The following is a 14,748-nucleotide window of genomic DNA, read 5'->3' on the forward strand; positions in this document are numbered from 1 at the left end:
GCCATCATTGACAACTGAAGCAGTTCTGAGAACCAGGGATGATGCAGCCAAAACAGGACTATCAGAACAAGTGCTGACTATTCCTCCTGCAGTTTTCTCAGTGGATGAGCTATCACGGGCATTGGAGGGAATACATATAGGAGACCTGGAGGCCAAGTGACTGACAGAGGATCCACTGCTTCTGCTTGGGCTGATGGGTGAAGAACTGAGGAAACTGTCAATTTGATGGGGAGGCAAATGAGGAACTTGCCAAACTGAAACTGGATCTGAGTGAATCATAGAATCATAGAATAGTAGAGTTGGAAGGGGCCTATAAGGCCTTCAAGTCCAACCCTCTGCACAATGCAGGAATCCAAATGAAAGCATCCCCGACATGTGGCTGTCCAGCTGCCTCTTGAATGCCTCCAGTGAAGACCCTGAGATGAAGCATCCACTTGCCCAGATGGACTTGTTGCCAATGTAGCCAATCCACAGTCAAATTCAGTTCCCCAATGAGATGCTCGGATAGAACAGAGCCCCTATGTTGCTGATATGGAAGCAGGAATCACTGTAATTGTACAATGACAATCCCATGGGACAATCATGGAGATGAAGAGACCCAACGCTTCCACCCAAAACATCAGATCCAACAAAGCCAAGGAGAACAGGATCCTGGCAACCTCCCTGAGAGCTTCTATAAATTCTGGAGACAGTAAGTTGAGGACTGTGCATGTATCCACACACACACACATATGTAGGGATTGGTACTAAAGGGACTACAAAGGTAAAATTTAACGTAGAAGGCATAAAATCAGTGTCAGTCTCTATCTTCAGTCCCTCCCAAAGGCTCTCTGGAACAAGATCATTTTCAGAAGTCTCCAGAAAACCAACAGGAAGGGAGCAGAGCAAACTTCTTGGGGTACAGTATTCCAAAACTTGGGGGCCACAGCTGAAAAAGCTCTCTCCCATGTGCCTGTCAATCTAACATCTTTCACTCCAGGCACGCAGAGGAGACCAGAGGTAGAAGAACTTAAATCCCGGGCAGGTACATATGGGCGTAAGCAGTCCCTCAGGTACATTGGTCCAAGGCCGTTTAGGGCTTTAAAGGTCAGAACCAGCACTTTGAATTGGGCCCAGAAACAAATTGGGAGCCAGTGGAGTCGATAAAGCACAGGGGTGATACGCTCCCTGCGCCATGCTCCAGTTAACATTCTGGCTGCTGCATTTTGAACCAACTGCAATTTCCAAACCATTTTCAAAGGCAGCCCCACATAGAGTGTGTTACAGTAATCAAGCCTCGATGTCACCAATGCATGTGTAACTGTGGCCAAGTCAACTGCTTCCAGGAACAGACGCAGCTGGTAGACCAGTTTGAGTTGGCCAAAAGCACTCCTGGCTACCGCAGCCACCTGATATACAAGCAGCAGGGCAGGATCCAGAGGACTCCCAAACTGCGGACCTGCTCCTTCAAGGGGAGTGCAACCCCATCCATTTGTTCACCGCCCTGAGAGCTACTTTTGCTAAGGGCGGTATATAAATCGAAATAATAAATAAATAAATAAACCCTGTCCCTGATGCAGTTTTTCCTTTGACCAGCAGTAGTTCTGTCTTGTCTGGATTAAGTTTCAGTTTGTTAGCCCACATCCACTCCCCCTGTCCTTCTCCCAATAAAGGTCACCCATGAGGGTGATCAAGGCCGATTCAGTCCCATAACTGGGCCTGAACCCAGACTGGGATGGGTCAAGATAATCGGTTTCATCCAAGAGTACTTGCAATTGCTGTGCCACAACCTTCTCAATCACCTTCCCTAAAAAGGGGTTATTTGCGACTGGGGAGTAGTTGTCACAAACCAATGGGTCCAGAGTGGGCTTTTTCAGGAGTGGCCGGATCACCCCCTCTTTCAAGGTGGCTGGAACCACTCCCTCCCACAATGATGTGTTGACACCCTGGATTCACTCGATCAAACCCCCTCGGCAAGCTTTAATAAGCCAAGAAGGGCAAGGGTCGAGAGGACACGTTACTGGTCGCATCAACGCAAGCATCTTGTCTACGTTATCAGGCTGCATCAACTGACACCATTCCCAAGAAGTTGCAGCAGACGTTGCACTGGCCACCTCATTGGGGATTACAGTAAATGTGGATGGGGCATCAAGACTGCTATGGAGGCGAGCAACTTTACCCTCAAAGTGCCTTGCAAGCAATTCAGTGGGCCTCCAAAGGGTCTACAATTCCATTTACTGGAGTTGATGTCAACAAACCCCTGGCAATACAGAAAAGCTCCACTGGACAGCTACTTGAGGATGTGATGGAGGCAGAGAAGTGGGCCGTCTTCACTGCCCTCATCACACAGTAGGCACGGTTATAATGTTTTACTTGTGCTCAATCACCCTCACAGCATATCTTTCACCACTTGTGCTCTAGCTGTCAACCAGCCTGTTTCATTGCCCGTAGCTCACTGGTGTACCAAGGTGCAACCCGGGCTCCACAATGCCGGAGAGGGCACTTGGGGGCAACTGTGTCAAGAGTCCAACGCGCCTCGCTGTTCCAAAGCCTGACAAGGGCTTCAACAGGGGCATATGCTCTATCTACTGGGAATTCCCCCAGGGCATTCAGGACTCCAGTGGATCCCAATTGTCTCTGGGGGCAGACCATCTTAATCTGTCCACACCCCCTGCAGGGAAGAAATCGGAGCCATAAGTCTAAACTTCACCAGGAAGTGGTCTGACCATGATAATGGGGTGACATCCACCACCCCCCATCTCCAGACCACCCGTTCCTCCATCTGGAGCAAAACCCTAGTCAAGGGTGTGCCCTGCCCTATGTGTTGGGCCAGTGACAACTTGAGACAGCCCCATGGTCATCATGGAGGCCATGAAGTCCCAAGCCGGAACACTAGAGGCAGCCTCAGCATGGACACTGAAATCACCCAGCACTACGTTCTGAGCTCCTCCAACACCACAGCTGAGATGGCCTCCACCAGCTCAGTCAGAGAAGCTGCCGGGCAGCAGGGTGGACAGTACACCAACCCTAGTTTACTGTCTCCTTGGCCCGACACCAGGTGCAGGCCTTCAAAACCAGCTCCAAAACAGAGTGGCTTCCTGGTGACAGAGATGGAAGTTCTGTAGACCACAGCAACTCCCCCCCCCTATCCCTGTAGCCTGTGCTGGTGTTGCACTGAGTATCCAGGTGAGCAAAGCTGGGTCAGATCAACTCCTCCCAGCTCACCCACTCAGGTCTCGGTAATGCACACCAAATCAGCACCTTCATCCACAATCAAATCATGGATGAGAGTAGTTTTATTGTGTACCGATCTGGTGTTAAACAACAACACACACAGGCCAGTGGGCACAGCAGATGAGCAATGAGGAACCCATTCATGAGAGGAGTGGCAGCAAGGAACAAGGCGCAGATAGCCTTGTTAAAGGCTCAGATAGCCTCGCAGATAGCCTGATGAAGCCACAATGTTCTTCTGGCAACAATTTCAGCAGTGAGAGATCCAGCACACAATTGAACCACATCCAAGGCTGTGTCTGCAACAAAAGCCACCACCCTATGCAATTAACCAGCATCTTCTGGACCCTATCAGGATCCTGATTAGGGGAGCCCAACAGATCAAATAAAAAATGATATTGCTGGATCCACCACAGATATCATAGCAATGATGACAATTTTTAAAATTTAAGATTTTTTTCCTGATACCTCCCCACCGCCCCTTCGCACAGCCCTGGGTCATAAGCAGACATATCTGGCAATGGTTGTATAAATTGCTGCTGTGCCCTGTGCCAGATACAAGGAGAAGACAGGTTAAGAATGAAACAATGAATGTTAATGGCTACCAGTGTCTGCAGTTGTGCCTTTATCATTACAAGTACATTCTGCTTAACAGTACAACGCTCTGGATTTGCCAACTTCTTTGTACCTGCTGAACATAAAAGATTCTCAGCTTCCCCCACTGCTTTCCTTGAATTAAATGATCAACTTTTTTTTTCTCCTTTCTCCTGCTCACTTCCCCACTCTCAGCATTAGACTTTAATTCCCTGAGGGGAAATACATATTTATGTTCCTTTTTAATACCTCATGCACACAGGTAGTTCTGTGGATTTTTTTTAATGGCATACATGCATTCCCCCACCCCAGGTATGTGATGTAAGTTTGAAAGTTGTAGACTTAACCACTCACTGGCTGCTGCCAATTTAGTCTGTTTGCCAACCAAAATATGATATTGCTAGATCATCAATATCACAGTAATGATGACAATTTTTAAGATTATTTTACTTCCCCCCCTTCCCATAGTCCTGGGTCATTAAGCAGATTTATCTGCCAGACAATGTCTATATAAATGAGTGCTGTGCCTGTGAGTTAAAAACAGATAGAAAGGAGAGACAGGTTAAGAGTAAAACAACGAATGTTAATGGCTACAATCATCACCTCATTGACACAGAAGTTAAAGAGAATGCACATTTCAGCTGTTTAGATAGATGTAATTGATAACAGCATAGTCATATTTGCTGCCTTTTTTGAAAAAAATCTGGTATCCGGAAAAGCTGTGGAAGCTTATAGCAAACAAGACTGGTGCACAAAGATAACAACCATGCAAACTATAGGGTAGTCCAGTTCCAAATTTAACTTCAGCAAAATTATTCCATCCCTAATCCATACATAGGGTTCATGTTGAAATAAAATCTGAACAATATATGAATACAATACCTCTTCCCTCTTCTGCTCAGCTTTTTTCTGGTTTTCCTGAACATAATTCTGACGTGCTAGAATAGCCTCCTCATAGCTTAGCTGTCCTTGCAGCCTCCTACACGCTGCTTTTGTAAGCTTTTGGTCCAAATCTTTCCCATGCATGTGCTTTTGCCATTCCAGAAATTCAGAAGGATCCCGAGCTCCTCGGAGAAGATGTTCTATTCTAAAAGGAAAGGAAAACAGGATACTTTGAGGTTGCTGTGCAAGGTCAGGTTTAATATAAGCTTAAGTGAAGTCTGACCACATCTGCGCTGATGGGTGTCTGAACTGGCTATGACTACCTTGGGAAGATTATAGGATTATGGTCAAGAACTCACTGAAAATATTAGCTCAATGTTCAGGAGGAGTGAAAATTAAAATATCATTCATATATTTTATAATACTTGCTACAAGGTCTCTGTTGTCTCATATTGAAGCTTTGGTTCAATTAGTTTGTTTCATGCATCTAATCCAGCATGCTGTTTTTAACAGTGGCCAACCACATGCTTCTGAGAAGCTTACAGTCAGGGCATGAAGGCAATTGCCTCCACCTGTCCTTTGTTCCTAGCAACTGGTGCGCAGAGGTATCCTACTTATGTACATATCTCTACCCTACCTATCCTCCATAAATTTGATAGAGCTATCCTCATAAATTTGCCTAATCCTTAAAAAAAAAGCTATCCAAGCTAGTGGATTCCATATATTCCTTTTGTCTGTCCTCAACCTACTGTCAATGTTATTTGTTTAGAACTCTAATACTATGAGAGAAATTTCTCTCTAACCACTATTTCCATAACATAATTTCTCTCCTAGAACACACAATGCAGTTGACTTTTCCCCTAATTTTTAAGTCCCAATTGCTTTAGCCTTTCCTGGTAGAAAATACTCTCTTCTACCCCATGATTATTTTTCTTTCCCTACTCTGTCCTTTTTCCAATTTTATTCCTCATGAGAACCAGAATTTTCCAAATGTGTACATGCTATGAATTTATATAAAGGCTTTATTATGCTTACCATTTTATTTTTAATTCCTCTTCGAATTTGCAGATTTCAGCCATATACAATCTTTGATGATACTCAGCAATCATTTAAATGTCAGCTTTTTTTTGTTCTTTTTGTTAAGATATGGAAATTTAATGCAAGCTTGCTTTAAATCATCATTTTGAGAATAATTAATGGATATTTAATAATTTTCAGTGTGAAACATGGGTGCAAACAGAGGCAGGTAACCCTCCCAGTGTCTCTTGCCCTCCAACTCACAGGGTGCTGGGTGCCTCCCACTGCTGGAATTTGCTCAGGGACTGCACCCATCATACGAGCTGCATCCCACCCTGTAAGACCATTATGGGGCACCCAAGGGGCAAAGTCACTTGGGGATTTTATCTTACCCATCTCTCCTGGTTCTGGGAGTTCCTCTTGGGGTTGCACTCCCACCTTAGGCTTTTCCTCCTGCACTTTCTCTTCCACAGCTGGCACACACGGGGTGAAGAAATCTATCGACAGCTGCTCTTCTCCAGCCTCTAGTTCACCTTTCTCCAAGGCTTTTTCTTCCTCCTGCACTACTTCTTTAACAGCAGGCACACAGGGAGCAGAGAAATCTATCAGCAGCATCTCTTCTTCAGCCTCTACCCCACTTTCTTCTGAGGCCTCTTCCTCTTCATTTTCCAGCCTGTCCTCCTTCAACTCTTGGGGCTTCACTTCCAGCTTTCTGCTGTCTTCCCCCCTGGCAGGCTCCTGGACAATCAAAACTTCTTCCTCCTCCGCTACTGACTGCAACTCCTCACAGTCCAAACCCTCCAGTTGCCCATCCACTTTCTGGATCTCTTTAGCCACCCCAGTCTGGGTGCTCTGCAGCTGGACTCCTGGGTCACTCTCAACCCCTTGTAGTGGCTGATCAGACAGGGCTCTCACCTCCTCACACGGGTCTCCTTTTCCCCTTCAAAGGTGCTTCCCAATATCTCCCTCATTCATTGCCAGTGCTCCTGTTCCTCCTGGCGATCTCTTTGCCTTTGCTGCTCAATCTTCTCAGCCAATTCTGCTTGCTCCTGGAACATCAATTTCATCTGTCCCAGGAAGGTTGCTGTTATCTCCTCCATCTTGACTCAGGCACACCTTGCTCCCAAGGCTTCTCCCAGGAAACTCAATCCCACTGCTAACACCAGTGTTGCGCGCCTCCCCAATATCTGAGTGGTGAGATCTCAGGGGTCCCTGCGCTTATCCAGGGTTTGGTTTCCTTTGGGAAGAAGGTCAGCGGAGACTGTGGTGTCTTTATGAAATATGGTTTGTTTATTTACACACATTCCAACCTGAGCTTCAGAATGGGGGGGGGGGGTTTCAAGGCATCAGCAGTCCAATATCCAGCTTTTCCATCTTGGCTGCAGGAGGCACCCCAAATGCCATGGTGCAGAGAGCCAGGCTCTCCGCCTGCCTTCAGTCTCCAAGCATTCCCCAGACACAACTAAACTACAAGCCTCTCCTGGGCTCCAGAAAGGGGGGGATGCTCTCCAGAAGAGTTTCAATGACAAAAGGGTCTTCCTGGCCCATTCACCATTGCTGGGCAACTGATAGGCCCATTATCCTACCTGGCCGATCTATTTGGTTAACAAAGGGAATTCATCTGGCTAGCAGAGCCAGCCCCAAGGCATGAGATTCCAAATCAGAGGCTGGAAAGGGGATCCACAAGAATCATCCATCCCAACCCCCATGCTCATAACACTATCATCATCATCATATTTGTTGTTGTGATGAATTAAAAGGGACATTACCTATTTATTTATTTATTTTATTTAATTTATATACCGCCCTAAGCCCGAAGGCTCTCTGGGCGGTGTACAAAAAGATAAAAAACAAGCAATGTATAAATACAATAAATACAATAAATCAAGAAAACAAAACAAACAAACAATAAAAGAACCAAACAACATCCAAAATACAAATAATGATGAAAATGCTATTAAAACACACTTTAAAATGCCTGGGAGTATAAAAAGGTTTTCACCTGGCGCCGAAAAGATAGTAGCGTCGGCGCCAGGCGCACCTCATCAGGGTGCTTCGTTATGTATTTTTTCAATTAACAGCAACTAAAATTACAATTAGCATGTTGGGATCACAATTTTTTTGAACTTACAAAGGGGGTCCCATATTCAATAAAGGTTGGGAACCATTGTCTTAGAACATATGCAACACTCCACAGAGATCAGTAGTGGTATTAAAGGAGATCAATAGTGATAGACAAGCTGTGAATTGAGGAAAGTGTATCTGCCATTAGTGATAGTCTCACTAAGGAATGAGTAACAAGCTTCTGAAGAACTACCTTCTGGAATCCTTCACAAAGGTTTGGAAAATAAGTTAATAACGTGAGCAACAGTAATTCATTTTAACTTAAGGTTGTCATTATCCAGTTAACATAACATAAGCAGATAAACAGTAAGTACCTGTTAAGCTCCTGTTCCACTTTTCGTTGGTAAAGGACACCTTCTCTTAAGATTGCTGTTGCATTTAGTTTAACAGGTACATTGTCAATCTGTAATGAAATTGAATGCATAGAGAATTGTAAAAGCATCAGAGAAATGTTAAACAATTTAAACATAATAAAAGCAGTTTTAGAACGTTTCAATGATTTTGCGCTGGAAGTTTGAATCCACCGCTGATGTTAATACTGTTTACCAGCCATTAAAATTTTAAAGAATACTTTAAGGACCTCAAATATTTAATGCAATACATTTCTTTACACGTGGAACACTTTAGCACCCTCCATTTTTATATTACACTAATATGCAATCATGCTTAGGATAGGTAAAACTGACCGGGGGGGAGGGAACGAGGGCTGAAGTGGGAAGGGGAGGAAGAAGAAGAGGGGAGGGGAGGAGGAAGGGAAAGGAAAGGGGAAGGAGGGGAAAGGCAGGTCTGATCATTTGCATGATTATTGAGTTCAATCAGATTTACTCCTATGCAATCATGATTAAGATAGGTAAAACTGACCATGGGGGAGGGGGAGAGGGAGGGGAAGGAGAAGCGTATTGGAGGGGGGCAAAGGAAGTGGGAGGGGAGGGGAGGTTTGATCATTTGCATGCTTATAAAGTTCAATGGTATTTACTTCTGTGCAATCATGCTTAAGGTAGGTAAAACTGACCATGGGGGAGGGGGAGAGGGAGGGGAAGGAGAAGCGTATTGGAGGAGGGCAAAGGAAGTGGGAGGGGAGGGGAGGTTTGATCATTTGCATGCTTATAAAGTTCAATGGTATTTACTTCTGTGCAATCATGCTTAAGGTAGGTAAAACTGACCATGGGGACTCCTCCCCATGGAGGAGAGGGGGAGGAAGGGGAGGGGGAGGAGGGGGAAGGGGAAGGAGGGGCAAAGGAAGGGAGAGGGAAGGGTCAAGAGGGAGGGGATAGGAGGATGGAGAAGGGAGGGTGGGTTTGGTCATTTGCATACTTTTTGAGTTCAATGGGATTTATGTCTGTGCAATCATGTTTGAAAATGGAAATGGACTGCCTTCAAGTCAACCGGACTTATGGTAACCCTTTGAATAGGGTTTTCATGGTAAATGGTATTCAGAGGTGGTTTTACCATTGCCTTCCTCGGAGGCTGAGAGGCAGTGACTGGCCCAAGGTCACCCAGTGAGCTTCATGGCTGTGTGGGGATTCAAACCCTGGTCTCCCAGGTCATAGTCCAACACTGACCCGGGGGAGGGGCAGGGAGGGGGGAAGGGAAGAGATTGGGTGGGTGGGCACTGGGCAGAAGGGAAGCCCCTTTCCCTTCCAAAAGGAAAACATTGTGCACAGTATCATTTCTTTTCAGCATTTTCCCCACCTTTTTATTCTACAGAAGGCACATGTAGCCTCCCACCCAAATTTAAAACAAAGCTGTCCCTGGCCACATCCACACCAGGCCTCTGTAACACTTTGGACAATCATGGTTTCTCTCAAAGAATCCTGGGAAGTGTAGTTACTGAAGAGTGCTGATAGTTGCTAGGAGACGCCCTGTTCCCCTCACAAACCTTCAATCAGAGTGGCTGACTGTGATTCTTTGAGGGAAGCCATGACTGTCTGAAGTGAAATCAAAGTCTGGTGTGGCCCCCTGATTAGGCAAGCCAAGCAGCTGTGAGTCTGAGCATGCTCCGCGTTATCATTGGCTTCAAGCCAAAATTTCTTAAATTAATTAAAAATCAGCCAGGCATTTTTTTAACTTTTAAACTGCAGAAGATGAAGGTCAGAGTATGGGGCAAGGTCAGTATTAGGATTACAGGTACTCTGTGAACATGGCTGATTTTTAATGAATTTCAACAAATTATGAGAACTCTCAGAGAAAAAAGTCCAAAAGGCCTCTCGGGGTTTTTTCTCTCTTTTTAGACTTTGAATTCTCAATTCTCTCTGACTGTTTTGTATATCACCATGAAAATTGAGAGGGTTGTTAAGCAGACGTTTCTGAGTTCAGGACTGTAAGTTTGGTAAGGTTTTATTTTGAAATGAGCTTATGGGAAGCATCAGAATGGCATGGGGGGTATTTTCAATTTAACATTCCGGAATGTGAAAAAATCCATGCTGGCTATAGTATACAGCCACTCTCGTGGCTGTATAATCAAACATATTGCTCACCTCTCCTTTGATCTTCTGAGCTTGAAACCTTGCTGTGAAGTTTTGAATTTCGCTAATAACCTAAAAATCATAGTTTTTAAAATGTCGTATTTATTTATTTATTTTATTTTATTAAATTTCTATACCGCCCCATAGCCGAAGCTCTCTGGGTGGTGCACAACAGTCAAACATAAAAATACAATAGGTCACATATAAACACATTTAAAAACTTTTTAAAAAACTTTAAAATTATAAAATACCCAGAAGAATCAAGACAGTTTTCAACACATACTAAAATGCTAAAATGCCTGGGAAAAGAGGAAAGTTTTAACCTGGCGCCAAAATGATAGTAATGTTGGTGCCAGGAGATTGTTCCATAATTTGGGGGCCACCACTGAGAAGGCCCTTTTCCTTGTTGTCACCCTCCGAGCTTCCCTATGGGTAGGTACACAGAGGAGGGTCTTCGATGTAGAGCGTAGTGTACGGGTGGGTTCATATCGGGGGAGGCGTTCCACCAGGTATTGTGGTCCCGTGCCATATAAGGCTTTATAGGTTAAAACCAGCACTTTGAACCTGGCCCGGAAACATATAGGCAGCCAATGCAAGCGAGCCAGGATCGGTGTTATATGATCGGAACGTCTAGTCCCTGTTATCAATCTGGCCGCTGCATTTTGTACAAGCTGCAGTTTCCAGACCGTCTTCAAAGGCAGCCCCACGTAGAGCGCATTGCAGTAATCTAACTTCGAGGTTACCAGAGCATGGACAACCAAAGCGAGATTCTCTCTATCCAGATAGGGTATTCTGTCTCTGAACATATTTAATTGCACATAGTTTCTGTTCCTCATCTTGACAATAAATTTATGTTTCTATGGCAGCTAACACAGTAGTAAGAAACTAATAAAAATATAAAACATACGAATGAATATAGCAAATTAAAATGAACTAAAGTAGCAACAGTCCAATGAAATATTTTTATTAATTTATTAAACTAGAATATGTTCACTGCTACTTTAATTAAAAATGCATATACACATAAAAACAAAATAGATATAGATCAAATTTCATCATTTTAGCAAACAATTAATAATCAAGATATCTTATAAATGTCAAATTCATTACACTAAAATTTTAATACCTAATGTTGAAATATGAAGTAATAATTAGCCATTAATCAGTTATTAATAAATTAAAACTTCATGAATTATAGTTAGTAATTTATGGCAGCAAGTAATTTATTCCAAGGTCTTCTATACCCAACTTTCTTTTTTAATATAAGCTATAGTTGGTGCCTATTTTTCCATTTCCTCCAGTATTTTATAGGGTCACAGCAGCACAGTCAATTTTAAAACCTTCAATTGCTCTCAGATTTTCCTAATCAGATCTATCTTCCTTAGTTCTTTTTAGCAAAAAGTGTCCTCACAATTGTTAGTGCATATGGGATTTGTGATTGATTTTCTTAATGCTCTCTTGCTCCTGCGTATAATTTAACAGACATAACAAAGGTCTCACAATCAACTGAATATTGAACAGCCCCACCACATATCCAAAAAACTCCTATCTGCTCCTGGCAAATCCAGCACTTTCCATCACCAGTCTTATCATTTTATTTTTCCAAGGGGTCCAATACCATTGAGTTGCCATCTTTATACAGTTCTCTTTATGCAATGTCAAAATTGAAAGGTTGGACCCTTTTGGGAATATAAACTGCCATGCTCCTTGAGGAATCTCCATGTTCAAATCTTTATTCCATTTCTGCATAAAATATTGTGGGTTTGCTCTTAATTTTTTCTTTAGCATCTGGTCTATATTTGAAAATGGTTTGGATCTAATAATGTCTCAAATTGAATCTTTCCCCTCTGGATTTCTTGATCCCTATCTGTATTAACTGGAAAAAGGGGGGAGGGGAATCTCATTTTAACCTAACTCTCATTGCTTCACTGTTTTTACCTCTTTCCAGTTCTGAAGTCATCAGTTTCATATCCTTCCATATTTTAAAGTTTCCTAATTGACCTTTTCAATAAAATCTTCTTTGTCAAAGAAGCTAGGGGGGAAGTTTTGGGCGATAGCATCTGTTTATTTTGGTTCAATATTCCCAAGCATATATCTATTAGTAAGTTTCTTTCTTTTTTGCTTATCCATATTAAGTTCCTAATTTTAGTTTTAACTGAGAGTTCTTCCATAAATCTATTATAGCTCTCTGTCATATTATTCCACTGTGTCAACCACACTAGACCAGCTGCTTTAAAAATAGTGGCTCAACTCGGGGATATATGGCCCACTTTCTCTTTGGGTTTCTTTCCCCACTTTTTTTCACACATGCTTTTTCTCCCTTTTCATATGAATTTCTATTATCCTGTTGCAACCGATTTTGCTCTGGGTACTAACAAATTTTGAAATAAAAATAGAATTCTAGGAAGAACATTCATTTTTATAATGTTTACTCTTCCCAGTAGAGAATCACTTGCCTTGTCCCAACTTCTTACATCATGTGATGGTCAATCTTATACAACTCCAATTTTGATGTCACATATATTCCCAAGTACTTCACCTTTTCATGTATTTTAATTTGTTTTACCCAATTCTCATCCTTGACTTTCTCAGTTCTACGATTTAGGAGAAGTAGTTCACTTTTAGATACCTTTATTTTATAACCTGAAATTGTGGCATAACTATTCAGTTCTTCTCCAAATTTTTCTGCTGATTCTTCCACATCTGTTAAGAATAATACCATATCATCTGTGTATAGACTTATTTTGTATTCCCAATATATATGCCTTGTACATCTTTTTCTTGCCTAATTCTTGTGGCCAACAGTTCCAGCCATAATACTGGGAGGAAGGACAGGATAGAAATTTAATAAATAAATAAATAAGCACTCCAGACAGGGGGCATCCCTGCCTTGTTTCTCTTTTCAAGTCCAAAGCAGTTTACAGAGGAAATAAAATGAAATAATATATTATAATGTATAAAATAATAAAACAAATTAAACATCAGAATCTGCAAGATAATATCCACATGAATTATATATCTACTAACATACCTGTATCTCAATCAATCTACAAAATACAATAACCATAAAGCAGCAAATTACAACATAAAATAATCAGTAAGCCCATTTCCAAACATAACCAAGATACAATGGCAATAAAGCAGCAAATCTCAAATGTAGAATAGTCAATAAGCCAATTTCAAAACATAGCCAAAATACAAGATAAATTGTGGATTAAAAAGAAAGGGGGAAAGTTAGTAGATCGAAAACAGACACACACACACAGCTTCATCTGGTGTTAAAAAGGAGACAAGAATGTAACTTTTGGAAAGCAAATTGCCAATGTTTGAAGGAGGCATGATGTAATAGTAATGGGGGACTTCAATTATCCCGATATCTGTTGCGAGACAAATTCTGCGAAACATGGCCCCTTCAAGAAATTTCTGACTTCTGCTGGATATAACTTTCTCCTACAGAAAGTGGAGGAAGCAACTAGAGGATCAGCTATCCTGGACTTGATTCTGACCAATAGAGATGATTTGGTGGATGAAGTGGCAGTTACGGGAACTCGGGGGAAAGTGACCACACCATACTTGAATTCTTGATTTTAACAGAAGCAAAAGCTGAGAGTAGCCATATTCGCACCCTGGATTTCAGGAAAGCTGATTTTAATAAACTCGGAACAATTGTAAGTACGGTTCAATGGCAAGTGACCCTAATGAGAAAAGGAGTCCAAGATGGGTGGGAGTTTCTAAAAAAGGAAATTCTAAAAGTGCAATGGCAAGCAATTCCAACAAGGAAAAAATGGGGAAAACAGCAGAAGAAGCCAATGTGGCTTCACAAAAAGCTTAGAGATGACCTGAAAACAAAAAGAAGGACACATACAGGAAGTGGAAAGAAGGCCAGGCCACAAAGGAAGAGTACAGGCAGGTATCACAGAATTGCAGGGATGGCGTCGGAAAGGCTAAAGCTGAGAATCAGCTGAAGTTAGCGAGAGATGCTAAAAGCAACAAAAAAGCTTTCTTCAGGCACATCCATAGTAAAAGACAGAGAAAAGAAATGGTGGCACAGCTACTCAATGAGGATGGCAAAATGATAACAGATGACAAAGAAAAGGCAGAAGTCCTCAATTCCTACTTTGGCTCAGTCTTCTTTCATAAAAGGGTCTATGACCCTCCCAGGAAACATGAAGTAAAAGGGGCAGGATTGGACCTTGAGATTGATAGACAAACGGGCAAGGAATACCTAATCACTTTGAATGAGTTCAAATTGGCAGGGCCCAATAAACTGCATCCTAGAGTATTGAAGGAACTGGCTGAAGAACTCTCAGAACCGGTCTCTATTATCTTTGCAAAATCATGGAGGACTGGTGAAGTGCCGGATGACTGGAGGAGAGCTAATGTTGTCCCTATCTTCAAAAAGGGCAAAAAGGAGGAACCAGGGAACTACAGACCAGTCAGCCTAACATCAATTCCT

The 14,748-nt window shown here is 42.6% G+C and overlaps 1 protein-coding gene across 11 annotated transcripts in view; it reads right to left on the reverse strand.

Moving 5' to 3' along the window:
• The window catches only part of CFAP99 (cilia and flagella associated protein 99), a 207,489-nt gene that overhangs the window by 54,643 nt on the left and 138,098 nt on the right, over positions 1-14,748 (reverse strand). For 10 of the 11 annotated variants that reach the window (XM_061629775.1, XM_061629776.1, XM_061629783.1 and 7 more), the window contains 3 exons: positions 10,305-10,364; positions 8,142-8,230; positions 4,687-4,891 (listed from right to left, as the gene is read on the reverse strand). In XM_061629775.1, the coding sequence (XP_061485759.1) occupies positions 4,687-4,891; positions 8,142-8,230; positions 10,305-10,364 (354 nt within the window). The remainder of the gene's footprint in view (positions 1-4,686; positions 4,892-8,141; positions 8,231-10,304; positions 10,365-14,748) is intronic. The other variant, XM_061629779.1, reaches the window with a different exon arrangement.

Source organism: Rhineura floridana, chromosome 5, assembly GCF_030035675.1.
Source record: "Rhineura floridana isolate rRhiFlo1 chromosome 5, rRhiFlo1.hap2, whole genome shotgun sequence".
NCBI lineage: Eukaryota > Metazoa > Chordata > Lepidosauria > Squamata > Rhineuridae > Rhineura > Rhineura floridana.